The sequence below is a fragment of the Amblyraja radiata genome, chromosome 22 (genome assembly GCF_010909765.2).
Source record: "Amblyraja radiata isolate CabotCenter1 chromosome 22, sAmbRad1.1.pri, whole genome shotgun sequence".
In the NCBI taxonomy this organism is placed as follows: domain Eukaryota; kingdom Metazoa; phylum Chordata; class Chondrichthyes; order Rajiformes; family Rajidae; genus Amblyraja; species Amblyraja radiata.
The window spans coordinates 41258364-41274663 of NC_045977.1; the positions used below are offsets into that span (position 1 = coordinate 41258364).

At 46.5% G+C, this 16300-nt stretch overlaps 1 protein-coding gene across 6 annotated transcripts in view; it reads left to right on the plus strand.

Annotated features, from left to right (window-relative positions):
* Positions 1 to 16300, plus strand: part of rbfox1 (RNA binding fox-1 homolog 1) — a 778480-nt gene that overhangs the window by 81393 nt on the left and 680787 nt on the right. For all 6 annotated transcript variants that reach the window (XM_033041154.1, XM_033041151.1, XM_033041153.1 and 3 more), the window contains exon 2: positions 2440 to 2484. In XM_033041154.1, the coding sequence (XP_032897045.1) occupies positions 2440 to 2484 (45 nt within the window). The remainder of the gene's footprint in view (positions 1 to 2439; positions 2485 to 16300) is intronic.

Here is a 16300-nt window from a genome sequence, read left to right on the forward strand (position 1 = left end):
CAAATGACAATAAAACTCGTGGGGCATTCTCTCTTGACGTTCTTAATGTCCCCCTAGTGTATGGGGACTGGACGTGGAATTGGGATAACATAGAACTATTGACAACGGGTGATCAATGGTCAGCATGGACTCGGTGGGCCGAAGGGCCTGTTTCCATGCTGTGTCTCTCGACTAAGACTGTACTCTGCCCATCACTGGTGACAGTAGACCATGTAATACATTGGGTCTTTGACCTTCCCCATTGTGCATTTGAAGCTCTTATCCATATGTATAATGAAACGTTCCCTAATTATTCCTAATTATCCTTGGTTGAAGGAAACGATCTAAATGATGGAGTGTGAAGAAGGGCCTCGACCCGAAATGTCTCGCATTCCTTCACCCCAGAGATGCTGCCTGTCCCGCTGAGTTACTCCAGCATTTTTTGTCTCTCTTCGGTCTAAACCAGCATCTGCAGTTCCTTCCACATCTCAAAGTCCTTGCTTGAGGTTTTTTCTGCTGGTACTTTCACTGGTTTCCATGCTTTCCCAGACCATACGTGCGCACACGCACACACACACGCGCACACACACAGACAAAGACACAGACACACGCACAGACACAGACGTACCCACACACAGACTGAGACACAACCACATGCATACGTGCACACACAGTTAGACACACAGATGCATGCACGCACACACACACGCACACACATAGACACACAGATGCATGCATGCACATGCACACACACGCAGAGACACACAGATGCATGCACAAGCACACACGCACTCTCACACGCACACACAGGGACACACAAGCAGATGCATGCACACGTGCACACACGCACACTCACACACACACACAGGGACACACAGATGCATGCATGCACGCTCATACTCACAATCACACGCACAGACACACATGCATGCACACGCACAGACACAAAGAAACACGCACACACACAGGCACACACAAGCAGATGCATGCACACGTGCACACACGCAGTTAGACACACATACACACACACACACACACACACACATGGACATGCACACATGCTCACACATGCACGTACAAACACATACACACACTTGCCTTCCATGTTGCCTTTCATCAGTCATTCCACTCTTGTCCATCCCCTGCAGGTCCTGTATTCATCCTCACTGCTCTTGCTCTCCTCCCTCTTCATCTTATTCCTACCTTTCCTCAGCTCCTTCTACTCTTCCCCGCTGTCTTAAAAGAAAAGCGCTGGAGTAACTCAGCGGGCCAGGCAGCATCTCTGGAGAACATGGATGGGTGACGTTTCACAGAGTGCTGTTTCGAGTCAAGACCCTTCTTCAGACTGATTTGAAACATAGACAATAGGTGCAGGAGTAGGCCATTCGGCCCTTCAAGCCAGCACTGCTATTCAATATGATCATGGCTAATCATCCAAAATCAGTACCCCGTTCCTGCCTTCTCCCCATATCCCTTGATTCTCTTAGCCCAAAGCTAAATCTACTCTCTTGAAAACATCCAGTGAATTGGCCTCCACCGCTCTCTGAGGCAGATAATTCCACAGATTCACAACTCTCTGGGTGAAAAAGTGTTTCTTCATCTCAGTCCTAAATGGCTTGCCCCTTATTCCTAAACTGTGGCCCCTGGTTCCGGACTCCCCCAACATCGGGAACATGTTTCCTGCCTCTAGCTTGTCCAAGCCCTGAACAATCTTATATGTTTCAATAACATACCCTCTCATCCTTCTAAACTCCAGCGAGTGTACAAGCCCAGCTGCTCCATTCTCTCAGCATATGACAGTCCCGCCATCCCGGGAATTAACCTTGTAAACCTACGCTGCACTCCCTCAATAGCAAGAATGTCCATCCTCAAATTCGGAGACCCTTACGGAAACTCAGCGGGTGAGGCAGCATCTATGGAGCGAAGGAATAGGTGACGTTTCGGGTCGAGACCCTTCTGGTAACTCAGCGGGTGAGGCAGCATCTATGGAGCGAAGGAATAGGTGACGTTTCGGGTCGAGACCCTTCTGGTAACTCAGCGGGTGAGGCAGCATCTATGGAGCGAAGGAATAGGTGACGTTTCGGGTCGAGACCCTTCTGGTAACTCAGCAGGTGAGGCAGCATCTATGGAGCGAAGGAATAGGCGACGTTTCTGGTCGAGACCCTTCTGGTAACTCAGCAGGTGAGGCAGCATCTATGGAGCGAAGGAATAGGTGACGTTTCGGGTCGAGACCCTTCCGGGTCTCGACCCGAAACCTCACCTATTCCTTCGCTCCATAGATGCTGCCTCACCCGCTGAGTTTCTCCAGCATGTTTGTCTTCCTCTCAAGACAAGTGATCATTCTCTAGGCATTTGCTTGACTGAACCACCTTGGCTTTTGCAATTGGTTTGGAATAACAATCCGAACATCACCATAACTTTTTTTTTAAGTTTGCTAATCCATTTTGTTATTGATTCCAGGACCCGAAGGCTGATTGCGGTAGCTGTGTGGACAACAACGCCACAGTGAGTAGAATATATTAGCTTTTGTTTTCGGATTTTTTAACCAGTCCGTCCTGCCTGCTACGATTGCAAGCCTGGCCATCGCATTTAACCACGAGAAGGAAACCAGGTCGAACTGGAAGAATGAGCGATATCTCCTTTGCCAGTTCGATACCAGCCTTAGACTGTTTTTGCCTGTTTTTTTAAATTGTCTATTCCAAGCAACAATGGGGGGAAAAAAGGCCCCTAAATATATCTGGAGGATTGAGTTAATGAAAGTTGCTGGATATTGAGTCTTGCCTGTGGCTTAGAAGTCGTACATTATTTTCGAGACAGCAACGGCAATGAAGTCATTCCATTAACACAGCAGTTTTGAAGTAGGTATTGTTGTAAAACAAAGTGAATGTTTTCCGCTAATCACCCTACAAACGTTCCTGCATCCTGAGACATTGTCTTTGTTTCCTGTCTGCTGTGAAGATGACTTAGACCATAGCACAGTGTGCTTTAGTGGAAATATATGCTGATATATTATCAGTCAACGTCGATGATCCGAGTTGTTGCGGTTTTGCCGTCAGTTCCGTGGTTTTTCGAAACCGCGAGATAGGTTTAAGGGCCTGTCCCACTTTCACGACCTAATTCACAACCTTTTTTACTCGTGGACATTTTTCATCAGGCTGGAAAAAACGCCCTGACCTACCTGATGCCACGAGTACCTACGACTGGCATCACGACCTGCTACGACCTCCTACGACCTCGTGACGAGTATGAGTCAAGGGCAAACTCGGCAGAGGTCGTGAGTTAGGTCGTGAAGGTGGGACAGGCCCTTTAGAAGGTTGGTTATTGTGTTTGGAATGATGTCAATAACGTTTTGGGAAGTGTGGAGAGGCGTGGGTAAGCTGGCCGTCCAATGACTCAAAAGCCTCAGAAAGTCAACCTCGGGTTCATTCAAGGAAAGGGAATCATTTCTTTATTTCTTCTGCCCGGTCTTCATCAAAGGAGGTGCTCCTCATTAACTTCCGCCCCGTGACGTTGGATATTGCAGATTTATTTTCCAAACAAACTTGCAACTCCAGGTGTGAACGTTCTCTCAGGTAAACGGTGCCATCACATCCCTCTCTTTAAAACTGTGCCGGGATCCAAGAGAAGAGGCTGGGAAACCAACTCACCAAGAGTTGACCAACGTTGGGTGCTGGAGCCACAGAGGCTGGGAATATCTCACAGCTGGGACACAACTCCATCGCCTGTGCTACAGGCTAAAGTGTGGCGTTGTGTCTTGTCTGTTGAACGCTGCTTCTCAACGAGACTTTTGTTGACGATACTTGAGCCAATATTGGGACCTGTTCATCTTTGTATGCTGTTTGTTGAGTGTGTATAGTATATAGCCAATTTCCGCTGTTGCTCACTCTGGCAATGGAGGAGACCCAGGACAGAGAGGTCGGATTGGGAATGGGAGGGGGGGGGGGGAGGGGGAGTTGAAGTGCTTTGTATGCTGTTTGTTGAGTGTGTATAGTATATAGAAGTTGGGTATCCCAGTGTGTGTGTGTGTGTGTAGAGAGATTTTCCAGTTTATATAAATATATATGTATAGAAATTGGAAAACCTCTACACACAACCCACACGCACATATAAAGATTTCCAGTGTATACATAGGTTTTCAGTGTGTATAGAAACATAGAAACATAGAAATTAGGTGCAGGAGTAGGCCATTCGGCCCTTCGAGCCTGCACCGCCATTCAATATGATCATGGCTGATCATCCAACTCAGTATCCCGTACCTGCCTTCTCTCCATACCCTCTGATCCCTTTAGCCACAAGGGCCACATCTAGCTCCCTCTTAAATATATCCAATGAACTGGCCTCAACTACCCTCTGTGGCAGAGAGTTCCAGAGATTCACCACTCTCTGTGTGAAAAATGTTTTTCTCATCTCGGTTTTAAAAGATTTCCCCCTTATCCTTAGGCCGTGACCCCTTGTCCTGGACTTCCCCAACATCGGGAACAATCTTCCTGCATCTAGCCTGTCCAACCCCTTAAGAATTTTGTAAGTTTCTATAAGATCCCCCCTCAATCTTCTAAATTGTAGAGAGTATAAATATAGTATGCATATATAAATATAGAAAAACTCAATGTACATTACAAATCTCTCACTCTGGATATATATGTGTATATTGTAAGTGTGTGTATATTTGTGTGTGTGTGTGTGCATGTGTGTATATGACTACACACACAGATAGATAGATAGATAGATAGATAGATAGATAGATAGATAGATAGATAGATAGATAGATAGATAGATAGATATCTAAAACAGAGAGAAAGTGAGAGAGAGAGAGATATTGGACAGAGAGAGAGATTTTCAGTGTGTATTTCTAAGAGTAAACCTAGCAATTATAGACCTGTTAGTTTGACTTCAGTGGTGGGCAAATTAATGGAAAAGAAACTTAGAGATAATATATATAAGCATCTGGATAAACAGGGTCTGATTAGGAACAGTCAACATGGATTTGTGCCTGGAAGGTCATGTTTGACTAATCTTCTTGAATTTTTTGAAGAGGTTACTAGGGAAATTGACGAGGGTAAAGCAGTGGATGTTGTCTATATGGACTTTAGTAAGGCCTTTGACAAGGTTCCTCATGGAAGGTTGGTTAAGAAGGTTAAACTGTTGGGTATAAATGCAGGAATAGCAAGATGGATTCAGCAGTGGCTGAATGGGAGAAGCCAGAGGGTAATGGTGGATGGCTGTTTGTCGGGTTGGAGGCAGGTGACTAGTGGGGTGCCTCAGGGATCTGTGTTGGGTCCTTTGTTGTTTGTCATGTACATCAATGATCTGGATGAAGGGGTGGTAAATTGGATTAGTAAGTATAGAAACATAGAAACATAGAAATTAGGTGCAGGAGTAGGCCATTCGGCCCTTCGAGCCTGCACCGCCATTCAATATGATCATGGCTGATCATCCAACTCAGTTGATCATCCAATGCAGATGATACCAAGATAGGGGGTGTTGTGGATAATGAAGAGGATTTCCAAAGTCTACAGAGTGATTTAGGCCATTTGGAAAAATGGGCTGAAAGATGGCAGATGGAGTTTAATGCTGATAAATGTGAGGTGTTACACCTTGGCAGGACAAATCAAAATAGGACGTACATGGTAAATGGTAGGGAATTGAAGAATACAGTTGAACAGAGGGATCTGGGAATAACCGTGCATAGTTCCTTGAAGGTGGAATCTCATATAGATAGGGTGGTAAAGAAAGCTTTTGGTATGCTAGCCTTTATAAATCAGAGCATTGAGTATAGAAGCTGGGATGTAATGTTAAAATTGTACAAGGCATTGGTGAGACCAAATCTGGAGTATGGTGTACAATTTTGGTCGCCCAATTATAGGAAGGATGTCAACAAAATAGAGAGAGTACAGAGGAGATTTACTAGAATGTTGCCTGGGTTTCAACAACTAAGTTACAGAGATAGGTTGAATAAGTTAGGTCTTTATTCTCTGGAGCGCAGAAGGTTAAGGGGGGACTTGATAGAGGTCTTTAAAATGATGAGAGGGATAGACAGAGTTGATGTGATCAAGCTTTTCCCTTTGAGAATAGGGAAGATTCAAACAAGAGGACATGACTTCAGAATTAAGGGACAGAAGTTTAGGGGTAACATGAGGGGGAACTTCTTTACTCAGAGAGTGGTAGCAGTGTGGAATGAGCTTCCAGTGGAAGTGGTGGCGGCAGGTTCGTTGGTATCATTTAAGAATAAATTGGATAGGCATATGGATGAGAAGGGAATGGAGGGTTATGGTATGAGTGCAGTCAGGTGGGACTAAGGGGAAAAAGTTGTTCGGCACGGACTTGTAGGGCCGAGATGGCCTGTTTCCGTGCTGTAATTGTTATATGGTTATATGGTTATATATAGTAGCTCCGTGGATTGTCACCTTGTCGTGGTGGAGAAGCTTGTGTGGACCTGAGATCCTGAGAGCGATGACGTCTGGAGCGATGCTCCTGGTAGGGCCACCCATGGCGGTAAGGTCGAGGGGGAGGTCTGTGTGTGTGTGCGTGTGTGTATATTCTGTTTGGGGCACGTGAGAAATAAACCATCTCTTGACTGCTCTCATCATGAACTGACCAGAATGAGCACAACACTGTAACGCAGACCAGAAAACCAGGTGGCAGATTGCGGTTCTTTCTATTGAATGAAATCGTCACCAATCCCAGAAGGAGACAAATTCAGACATCAATCCATCACAAGTGTGTTTGAGGATTAGATTGTGGACTGTGTCATACGTGGCTTTAACTTATTGATTCAGGAAAGTTGGCAGAATATTGAGCAGCAATGTGTCTGAGCTTCACAGGTTGAAGAGAGAGGTATGAAGAAAGAGGATTGGCCAGACCATTCACTGTAATTAGAGGGAGATGGGTGTATGGAACAAGCTGCCAGAGGAGGTAGTTGAGGCTGGGACTATCCCAACGTTTAAGAAGCAGTTAGACGGGTACATGGATAGGACAGGTTTGGAGGGATATGGACCAAATGTGGGCAGCTGGGACTAGTGTAACTGGGACATGTTGGCCAGTGTGGGCAAGTTGTGCCGAAGGGCCTGTTTCCACACTGTGTCACTCTATGACTTTCTTCCCTTCTGCCTTGTGTCGTTACATAGAAACATAGAAAATAGGTGCAGGAGGAGGCCATTCGGCCCTTCGAGCCAGCACCGCCATTCATTGTGATCATGGCTGGTCGTCCCCAATCAATAACCCGTGCCTGCCTTCTCCCCATATCCCTCGACTCCACTAGCCCCTAGAGTTCTATCTAACTGTCTCTTAAATCCATCCAGTGACTTGGCCTCCACTGCCCTCTGTGGCAGGGAATTCCATAAATTACATCATTCCCAGTTCCCCATCCATTTGGTTGTTTCCCATAACATTCATGTTTGATACTCGGGGGATACAGCTGTGAGATGGGGAGAGCAACACAGCCAGATCGGGCAGTGAATTTCTTGTACTGTTTCAAGCTGTGCTTAAAATCACCCTTAAACTGCAAGGTATAATCAAAATGATTATTCATCGTAGAAATGAGCGAGGTGTATGAATCTCTCTGCCTGTATCCTCGCTGCTCATTAACATTCAATGAAATCCCAACAGGCTTGGTTTGTGTACAGTGTTAGTTAACAGTTTTAAACCCGTGCAAAATTGTATGTAGTTTTCTTTTAATTGATGTGTCAAATGCACGTTTTCACTGAAGGCACATCAGTTGTAATCCTGTTGTAGGTGTTTGCCCGATGATCCTACTTATTCACGGTTTGATGATCAAAGTTGTGGGCGGCACGATGGCTCAGCGGGTAGAGTCGCTGCCTCACCACGCCAGAGACCCGGGTTCGATCCCGACTACAGACACTGTCTGTACAGAGTTTGTACATTTTCCCCGTGGACTGCGTGGGTTTTTTTCCGGGTGCTCCGGTTTCCACCCGGAGGTGATTTGTAGGTGATTTGGCTTCGGTAAAAATTGTAAATTGCCCATAGAGTGTAGGATAGTATTAGTGTAAGGGGTGATCGGCGGGCCGAAGGGCCTGTTTCTGCGCTGTAACGCTAAACTCAACTAAAAGTTCTTCTGATGTACAGATTGGTTAAAACAAACTTTCCTCCCGGTTTTCAAAAGTATTCCCATTCACAGCATTGGATTCAAACCCTCACCTGTGTCAGCCTATTATCTACCAGGAAATGACACAGAGTGCTGGGGTAACTCAGCGGGTCAGGCAGCATCTGTGGAGAACATGGATAGGTGACGTTTCACAGAGTGCTGGAGTAACTCAGCGGGTCAGGCAGCATCTGTGGAGAACATGGATAGGTGACGTTTCACAGAGTGCTGGAGTAACTCAGCGGGTCAGGCAGCATCTGTGGAGAACATGGATAGGTGACGTTTAGAGCTGGGACTCTTCTGTAGGGAGGGGGGAAGAAAGCTGGAAGAGTTTACTTTAGTTTAGAGATACAACACGGAATCAGGCCCTTCAGCCCACCAGGTCCGTGCCGACCAGCGATCACCCCGTGTGTAACACTATCCTACACACGAGGGGGCAATTTACAATTTTACCGAAGCCAATGAACCTACAAACCTGCTCGTCTTTGGAGTGTGGGAGGAAACCGGAGCACCCGGAGAAAACCCACGCAGGTCACAGGGAGACCGTACAAACTCCGTACAGACAGCACCCGTAGTCGGGATCGAACCCGGGTCCCTGGCGCTGAGAGGCAGCAGCTCTACCCGCTGCACCACCGTGCCGCCCTGATTGCTCTGGCAGGGACTGAAATATAGATCCCCTTCCTTATTTTCAGTTTCAGGGAGTTTCCTCCCTGTTTTAAATTGGCTCCTGGACAAACGCTGTCCACATGTTTGTGGCACATTCAAAATACATATATTGTCACATGCACCAATTGGGACAGTGAGATTTGAACGACCACATTCAGACTGATCCAGACTTTGCCGTGAGCGAGCTGGTGATTCTGGTACGTCGCCTTCATCACTTACTCCGTATTTATAGCACATACCAGACAAGCGCAAAGTGTCTCAACGATCAATCACGTGGTGCAGCGGGAATTGAGAGGTATTCTCAGATTTCTATTTCTTGATCATCTTGCGCTGAAGATGCCTGCTCCTCGGTAATTAAACTTGGAGTCTATTTTGAGCTGTGCTTGTGGCAGAGGCCAGCGTGTGTACAGCAGAGTGCTACACCACTCTTAAGAACTTACAAAATTCTTAAGGGGTTGGACAGGCTAGATGCAGGAAGATTGTTCCCGATGTTGGGGAAGTCCAGGACAAGGGGAGACAGTTTAAGGATAAGGGGGAAGTCTTTTAGGACCGAGATGAGAAAAACATTTTTCACACGGAGAGTGATGAATCTGTGGAATTCTCTGCCACAGAAGGTAGTTGAGGCCAGTTCATTGGCTATATTCAAGAGGGAGTTAGATGTGGCCCTTGTGGCTAAAGGGATCAGGGGGTATGGAGAGAAGGCAGGTACAGGATACTGAGTTGGATGATCAGCCATGATCATATTGAATGGCGGTGCAGGCTCGAAGGGCCGAATGGCCTACTCCTGCACCTATTTTCTATGTTTCTACCACACACTGTATTTGCACCCGCCTCAGGGGCAGGACTGAGATCTCAGCTACCTCCGTGCAGGAAGGAATGGCACCAAAGACAGACACCAACTGCTGGAGTAACTCAGCGGGACAGGCAGCAACAAGTCAAGTCAAGTCAAGTTTATTTGTCACATACACATACGAGATGTGCAGTGAAATGAAAGTGGCAATGCTCGCGGACTTTTGTGCAAAAGACAAACAACCAAACAACCAAACAAACTATAAACACAATCATAACACACATATTCTTTTACATAATAAATAATAGAAGGAAAAACGTTCAGTAGAGTTAGTCCCTGGTGAGATAGGCTGGAGAGACTCTCCAACACTGGAGAGAAAAGAATTGGTGATGTCTCGTGTCTGAACACCTTCTTCAGGCTGAAAGTAGAGGTGGGGTGGGGTTGGGTGGGAGTGGGTGGGTGGGGTTGGTGGGGTGGGGTGGAATAAACTGGACACGAGAAAAGGGAGAAAAGGCCAGGACAGATCAAGGCCAGCGACAGATGACCTGAGGAAGGGTGGAGCCCACAATGGGCCATTGTTGGCTAGGGAAAGTGTGATTACAAGTTGGATGCGAGGATGCCCTCTTGTGTCGCCGCTGGATCTTCAACATGTTGGAAATTTCCGGCCACCTGCAACGACCTATGACGGGTGCCGGCAGTCGCTGTAAAAGTCGCGTAAGTGGGACAGGCCCTTTATGAACTTATGGAAACGTGACTGGGTAGAAGCACGACTCGCAATTGAATCTGGTACGAGAAAAAAAAAGATGTTTTTTAATTGAATTTTATTGAAGCGTTCTGTTGGAGACAGAGTAACACAGCTTGCTACAGTGTGATGCACAGCATGGCACCGCCAAGATTTGCTTCTGGTGTCATTGCTACGAGGCTGAGGAGTAAGTGGCGTTAAGTGGGGGGTTCCCGCAGGTGACGGTGAAAGCATAGAATCATCGCATCGAGCCAAACGCCACAGCTCCCACCCCTCTCGGTAATTGTCAGCAGAGTCGTGTGTGTGATCCATGGAGCCACGCGCCATGCTGCATGGAAGTCCGGACAGCGGTGCTTTGAATAATTCACATCCCAATAAATACTGGTTCTCAGTGGTTGAGTTGTCAGGCTTGCTGCTCTGACATGTTGTATAAGGACTGAGTTATCCAGCAGCAGCTGTTTATGCATGTTCCTGATGTTGGGGGAGTCCAGAAGGATGAGAGGGCATCTTATTGAAACATAGAAGATTGTTAAGGGCTTGGACACGCTAGAGGCAGGAAACATGTTCCCGATGTTCGGGGAGTCCAGAACCAGGGGCCACAGTTTAAGAATAAGGGGTAAGCCATTTAGAACAGAGACATGGAAACACTTTTTCTCACAGAGAGTGGTGAGTCTGTGGAATTCTCTGCCTCAGAGGGCGGTGGAGGCTGGTTCTCTGGATACTTTCAAGAGAGGGCTAGATAGGGCTCTTAAAGATAGCGGAGTCAGGGGATATGGGGAGAAGGCAGGAACGGGGTACTGATTGGGGATGATCAGCCATGATCACATTGAATGGCGGTGCTGGCTGGAAGGGCCGAATGGCCTACTCCTGCACCTACTGTCTGTGGCTGCACAGTACCTCCGTGCCACTTTGCAAACCGTTTGTCACTAAACCTCATTATAGACACTGGCACGGACGGGTAAATATGCGACTATTATGCAATCCTTGATTCAAGTTCACAATATGATTAGTGTAGGAAGGAACTGCAGATGCTGGTTTACACCGAAGACAGGCACAAAGCGCTGGGTCTGAAGAAGGGTCTCGACCCAAAACCTCACCCATTCCTTCTCTCCAGAGATGCTGCCTGTTCCCGTTGAGTTACTCCAGTATTTTGCGTCCATCTTAAGAATATGATTATTTTGAACAGGACTCACGGATAGCTTTTATGAAGGAACTGCAGATGCTGGAAAATCAGAAGGTAGACAAAAGTGGTGGAGAAACTCAGCAGGTGCAGCAGCATCTATGGAGCGAAGGAAATAGACAGAAGAAGGGTTTCGGCCCGAAACGTCGCCTATTTCCTTCGCTCCATAGATGCTGCTGCACCCGCGGAGCGAAGGAAATAGGCAACGTTTCCGGCCCGAAATCCTTCTGGAAATAGGCAACGTTTCGGGCCCGAAATCCTTCTGGAAATAGGCAACGTTTCGGGCCGAAACCCGGAAGGGTTTCGGCCCGAAACGTTGCCTATTTCCTTCGCTCCATAGATGCTGCTGCACCCGCTGAGTTTCTCCAGCATTTTTGTGTACCTTCGATTTTCCAGCATCAGCAGTTCCTTCTTAAACACTTAACTTACTTCCCTGTACATCTTTGGAATGTGGGAGGAAACCGAGTCTTTCTTTTGGACTTTTTCTCTACTTTGTTGGAGATAGAACACGGAAAGGAGATAAGGAGGAATTTCTTTAGTCAGAAGGTGGTGAATCTGTGGAATTCTGTACCACAGAAAGCTGTGGAAGACAAGTCAGTGGATATATTTGGCAGAGATTGATAGATAGATTTTTGATTGATACGGGTGTCAGAGGTTATGGAGAGAAGGCAGGAGAATGGGGTTAAGGGGAGATAGATCACCAATGATTGAATGGTGGAGTAGACTTGATGGGCCGAATGGCCTAATTCTACTCCTATCACATGACTTTATGATCTTATGAAAAAACATCGTGCCCCCGTTCCCTCCACAGATGCTGCCCGACCCGCCGAGTTACTCCAGCACTTTGTGTTTTGTTCAAGATTAGAAACATAGAAACATAGGAAATAGGTGCAGGAGTATTCAATATGATCATGGCTGATCATCCAACTCAGTATCCTGTACCTGCCTTCTCTCCATACCCCATGATTTTTTAAATTCAATTTTATTTTTAATATGTTTTATTATTTATTATTTATTTATTTTTATGATACTGCCTGTAAGGAAAATTCATTTCGTTGTCTCTAATTGAGACAATGACAATAAATTTGAATACAATACAATACAATACAATCCCTTTAACCACAACAGCCACATCTAACTCCCTCTTAAATATAGCCAATGAACTGGCCTCAACTACCTTCTGTGGCAGAGAGTTCCACAGACTCACCACTCTCTGTGTGAAAAATGTTTTTCTCATCTCGGTCCTAAAAGATTTCCCCCTTATCCTTAAACTGTGACCCCTTGTTCTGGACTCCCCCAACATCGGGAACAACCTTCCTGCATCTAGCCTGTCCAACCCCTTAAGAATTTTGTAAGTTTCTATAAGATCCCCCCTCAATCTTCTAAATTCTAGAGAGTATAAATATACTATGCATATATAAATATAGAAAAACTCAATGTACATTACAAATCTCTCTCTCACTCTGGATATATATGTGTATATTGTAAGTGTGTGTATATTTGTGTGTGTGCGCGCGTGCGTATATGACTACACACACAGATAGATAGATAGATAGATAGATAGATAGATAGATAGATAGATAGATAGATAGATAGATAGATAGATAGATAGATAGATAGATAGATAGATAGATAGATATTTAAAACAGAGAGAAAGTGAGAGAGAGAGATATTGGACAGAGAGAGAGATTTTCAGTGTGTATATAGTAGCTCCGTGGATTGTCACCTTGTCGTGGTGGAGAAGCTTGTGTGGACCTGAGATCCTGAACAATCTTCCTGCATCTAGCCTGTCCAACCCCTTAAGAATTTTGTAAGTTTCTATAAGATCCCCCCTCAATCTTCTAAGATTCCAGAATCTGCAGTTCCTCGTGTCTCCACGGAACCCAGAAGTCTCAACAACAGTGTAATTCTACTGGTTCTTCAGCTTCAAGCAGATGAGTTGGAGACACTGTCGCAATAGTCTGCAACACCTCAATCTTTGCTGGTTGTAAGAATAGCAAGTGATAATGAATCGTGGCGTGTAACGTTGATATGTATGTTTCCTATGTGAATCAGTGAGTTCCGTCAGACTGTCAGGAAATACACTGAAGATGAAACAATGAGGTGCCAAAGCATTCAATAAATGACCCATTTTAAAAATCATGATAAAAGTCTTCTATAACATCACCCTTCAACGTCCTGCACTACAAGGTGAGACCACACCTGGAATATTGTGCGCAGTTTTGGTCCCCTACTTTGAGGAAGGACATTCTTGCTATTGAGGGAGCGCAGCGTAGGTTTACAAGGTTAATTCCCGGGATGGCGGGACTGTCATATGCTGAGAGAATGGAGCAGCTGGGATTGTATATTCTGGAGTTTAGAAGGATGAGAGGGTTTCTTATTGGAACACATAAGATTATTATGGGTTTGGACACGCTAGAGGCAGGAAACAAGTTCCCGATGTTGGGGGAGTCCAGAGCCAGGGCGCACATGCACACACACACACACACACACACACACACACACACACACACACACACACACACACACACACACACACACACGCACGCACGAAAAATGTAAGGGAGACAAAAATGCTGGAGAAACACAGCGGGTGAGGCAGCATCTATGGAGCGAATGAATAGGTGACGTTTCGGGTCTTGACTTCTCTCCATAGATGTTGCCTCACCCGCTGAGTTTCTCCAGCATTTTTGTCTACCTTAAACTAAACTAAAAGATGGATTCTGGTTTGCAGACGAGCATTTATTTTGAAGAGTGGCGATGGAGACCTGTTTAACAACATTCTGCAACTCTACCCAACGTTATGGCCTTCACTTGAAAGGCCAACAATCCCAAGCACAAATCTTCCTAATTCTGATATAACCTTGTATCTGGCTCCATCTAGAGGATGTATGGTTTACAATAATAGTGAGGATACCAACCAGACTGAGTTGTTTAAGATGGAACTGCAGATGCTGGAAAATCGAAGGTAGACAAAAATGCTGGAGAAACTCAGCGGGTGAGGCAGCATCTGTGGAGCGAAGGAAATGGGCGATGTTTCGGGTCAAGACCCTTCTTCAGACTGATGTCGGGGGAGGGGGGGGGGGGGGGGGGCAGGGGCAGGAAGAAGAAAGGAAGAGGCGGAGACAGTGGGCTGGGGGAGAGCTGGGAAGGGGAGGGGAAGGAGGGAGGAAGCAGGGAATACCTGAAATTGGAGAAGTCAATTTTCATACCGCTGGGGTGTAAACCACCCAAGCGAAATATGAGGTGCTGCTCCTCCGATTTGCGGTGGGACTCACAGGCCAGGCTGAGTTTGATCGGACTTTGCCTTGCACTAAACATTCCCTTATCATGTATCAGTACACTATAAATAGATCGATTGTAATCATGTATTGTCTCATCCGCTGACTGGTTAACGCACAACAAAAGCTTTTCACTGTACCTCGGTACACGTGACAATAAACGGAACTGAAACTGCTCATTCCTGCTCTCCAGAGATGCTGCCTGACCCGCTGAGTTACTCCAGCACCGGTCCAACAGTTGGACAGGTACACGGATAGGACAGGATTGGAGGGATATGGATCAAATGCAGGCAGGTGGGACTAATGTAGCTGGGACATTGTTGGCCAGTGTGGGCAAGTTGGGCCGAAGGGCCTGTTTCCACGCAGTATCACTCTATGAGAGAGTAAGATAGATCAGCCATGATTGAATGGCGGAGTAGACTTGATGGGCCGAATGGCCTAATTCTGCGGCTGGAACGTATGAACATTGAAGTGACAATTTCTCCATCTATACATTTGTTAAAGACGATCAAACAGAGGACACTTGCCAATTGAGTTTCTTTATTGTAGTTTTTAGTTTCGTAACAAAACACAACATTCGACAAGCGCGATATAAGGGGTGACAAGTTGCATGTGGTGGTAATAGTGTGAGTTTAGAGATACAGCGCGGAAACACTGAGTCCGCGCCGACCAGCGATCCCCGCACACAAACACTACCCCACACAAACACTACCCCACACACACACACTACCCCACACAAACACTACCACACACAAACACTACCCCACACACACACACACTAGGGACAATTTACAATTTTTACCAAACCTGCACTTCTTTGGAGTGTGGGGAAAAAACCGAAGATCTCGGAGTAAACCCACGCAGGTCACGGGGAGGCCATGCAAACTCCGTACAGACAGCACCCGATGTCAGGATCGAACCGGGGCCTCTGGCGCTGTGAGGCAGCAACTCCACCGCTGCGCCACCGTGCCACCATCAGGATGCTATGGGCATTATTCAGACCCAAATCGTCGCCTATCCATGTTGTCCACAGATGCTGCCTGACCCGCTGAGTTATGGTGCAGCAGCATCTATGGAGTGAAGGAAATAGGCAACGTTTCGGGCCGAAACCCTTCTGGAAATAGGCAATGTTTCGGGCCGAAACCCGGAAGGGTTTCGGCCCGAAACGTTGCCTATTTCCTTAGCTCCATAGATGCTGCTGTACCCGCTGAGTTACTCCAGCACTCTGTGAAACATCACCTATCCATGTTCCCCACAGATGCTGCCTGACCCGCTGAGTTACTCCAGCACTCTGTGAAACGTCACCTATCCATGTTCTCCACAGATGCTGCCTGACCCGCTGAGTTACTCCAGCACTCTGTGAAACGTCACCTATCCATGTTCTCCACAGATGCTGCCTGACCCGCTGAGTTACTCCAGCACTCTGTGAAACGTCACCTATCCATGTTCTCCACAGATGCTGCCTGACCCGCTGAGTTACTCCAGCACTCTGTGAAACGTCACCTATCCATGTTCCCCACAGATGCTGCCTGACCCGCTGAGTTACTCCAGCACTCTGTGAAAC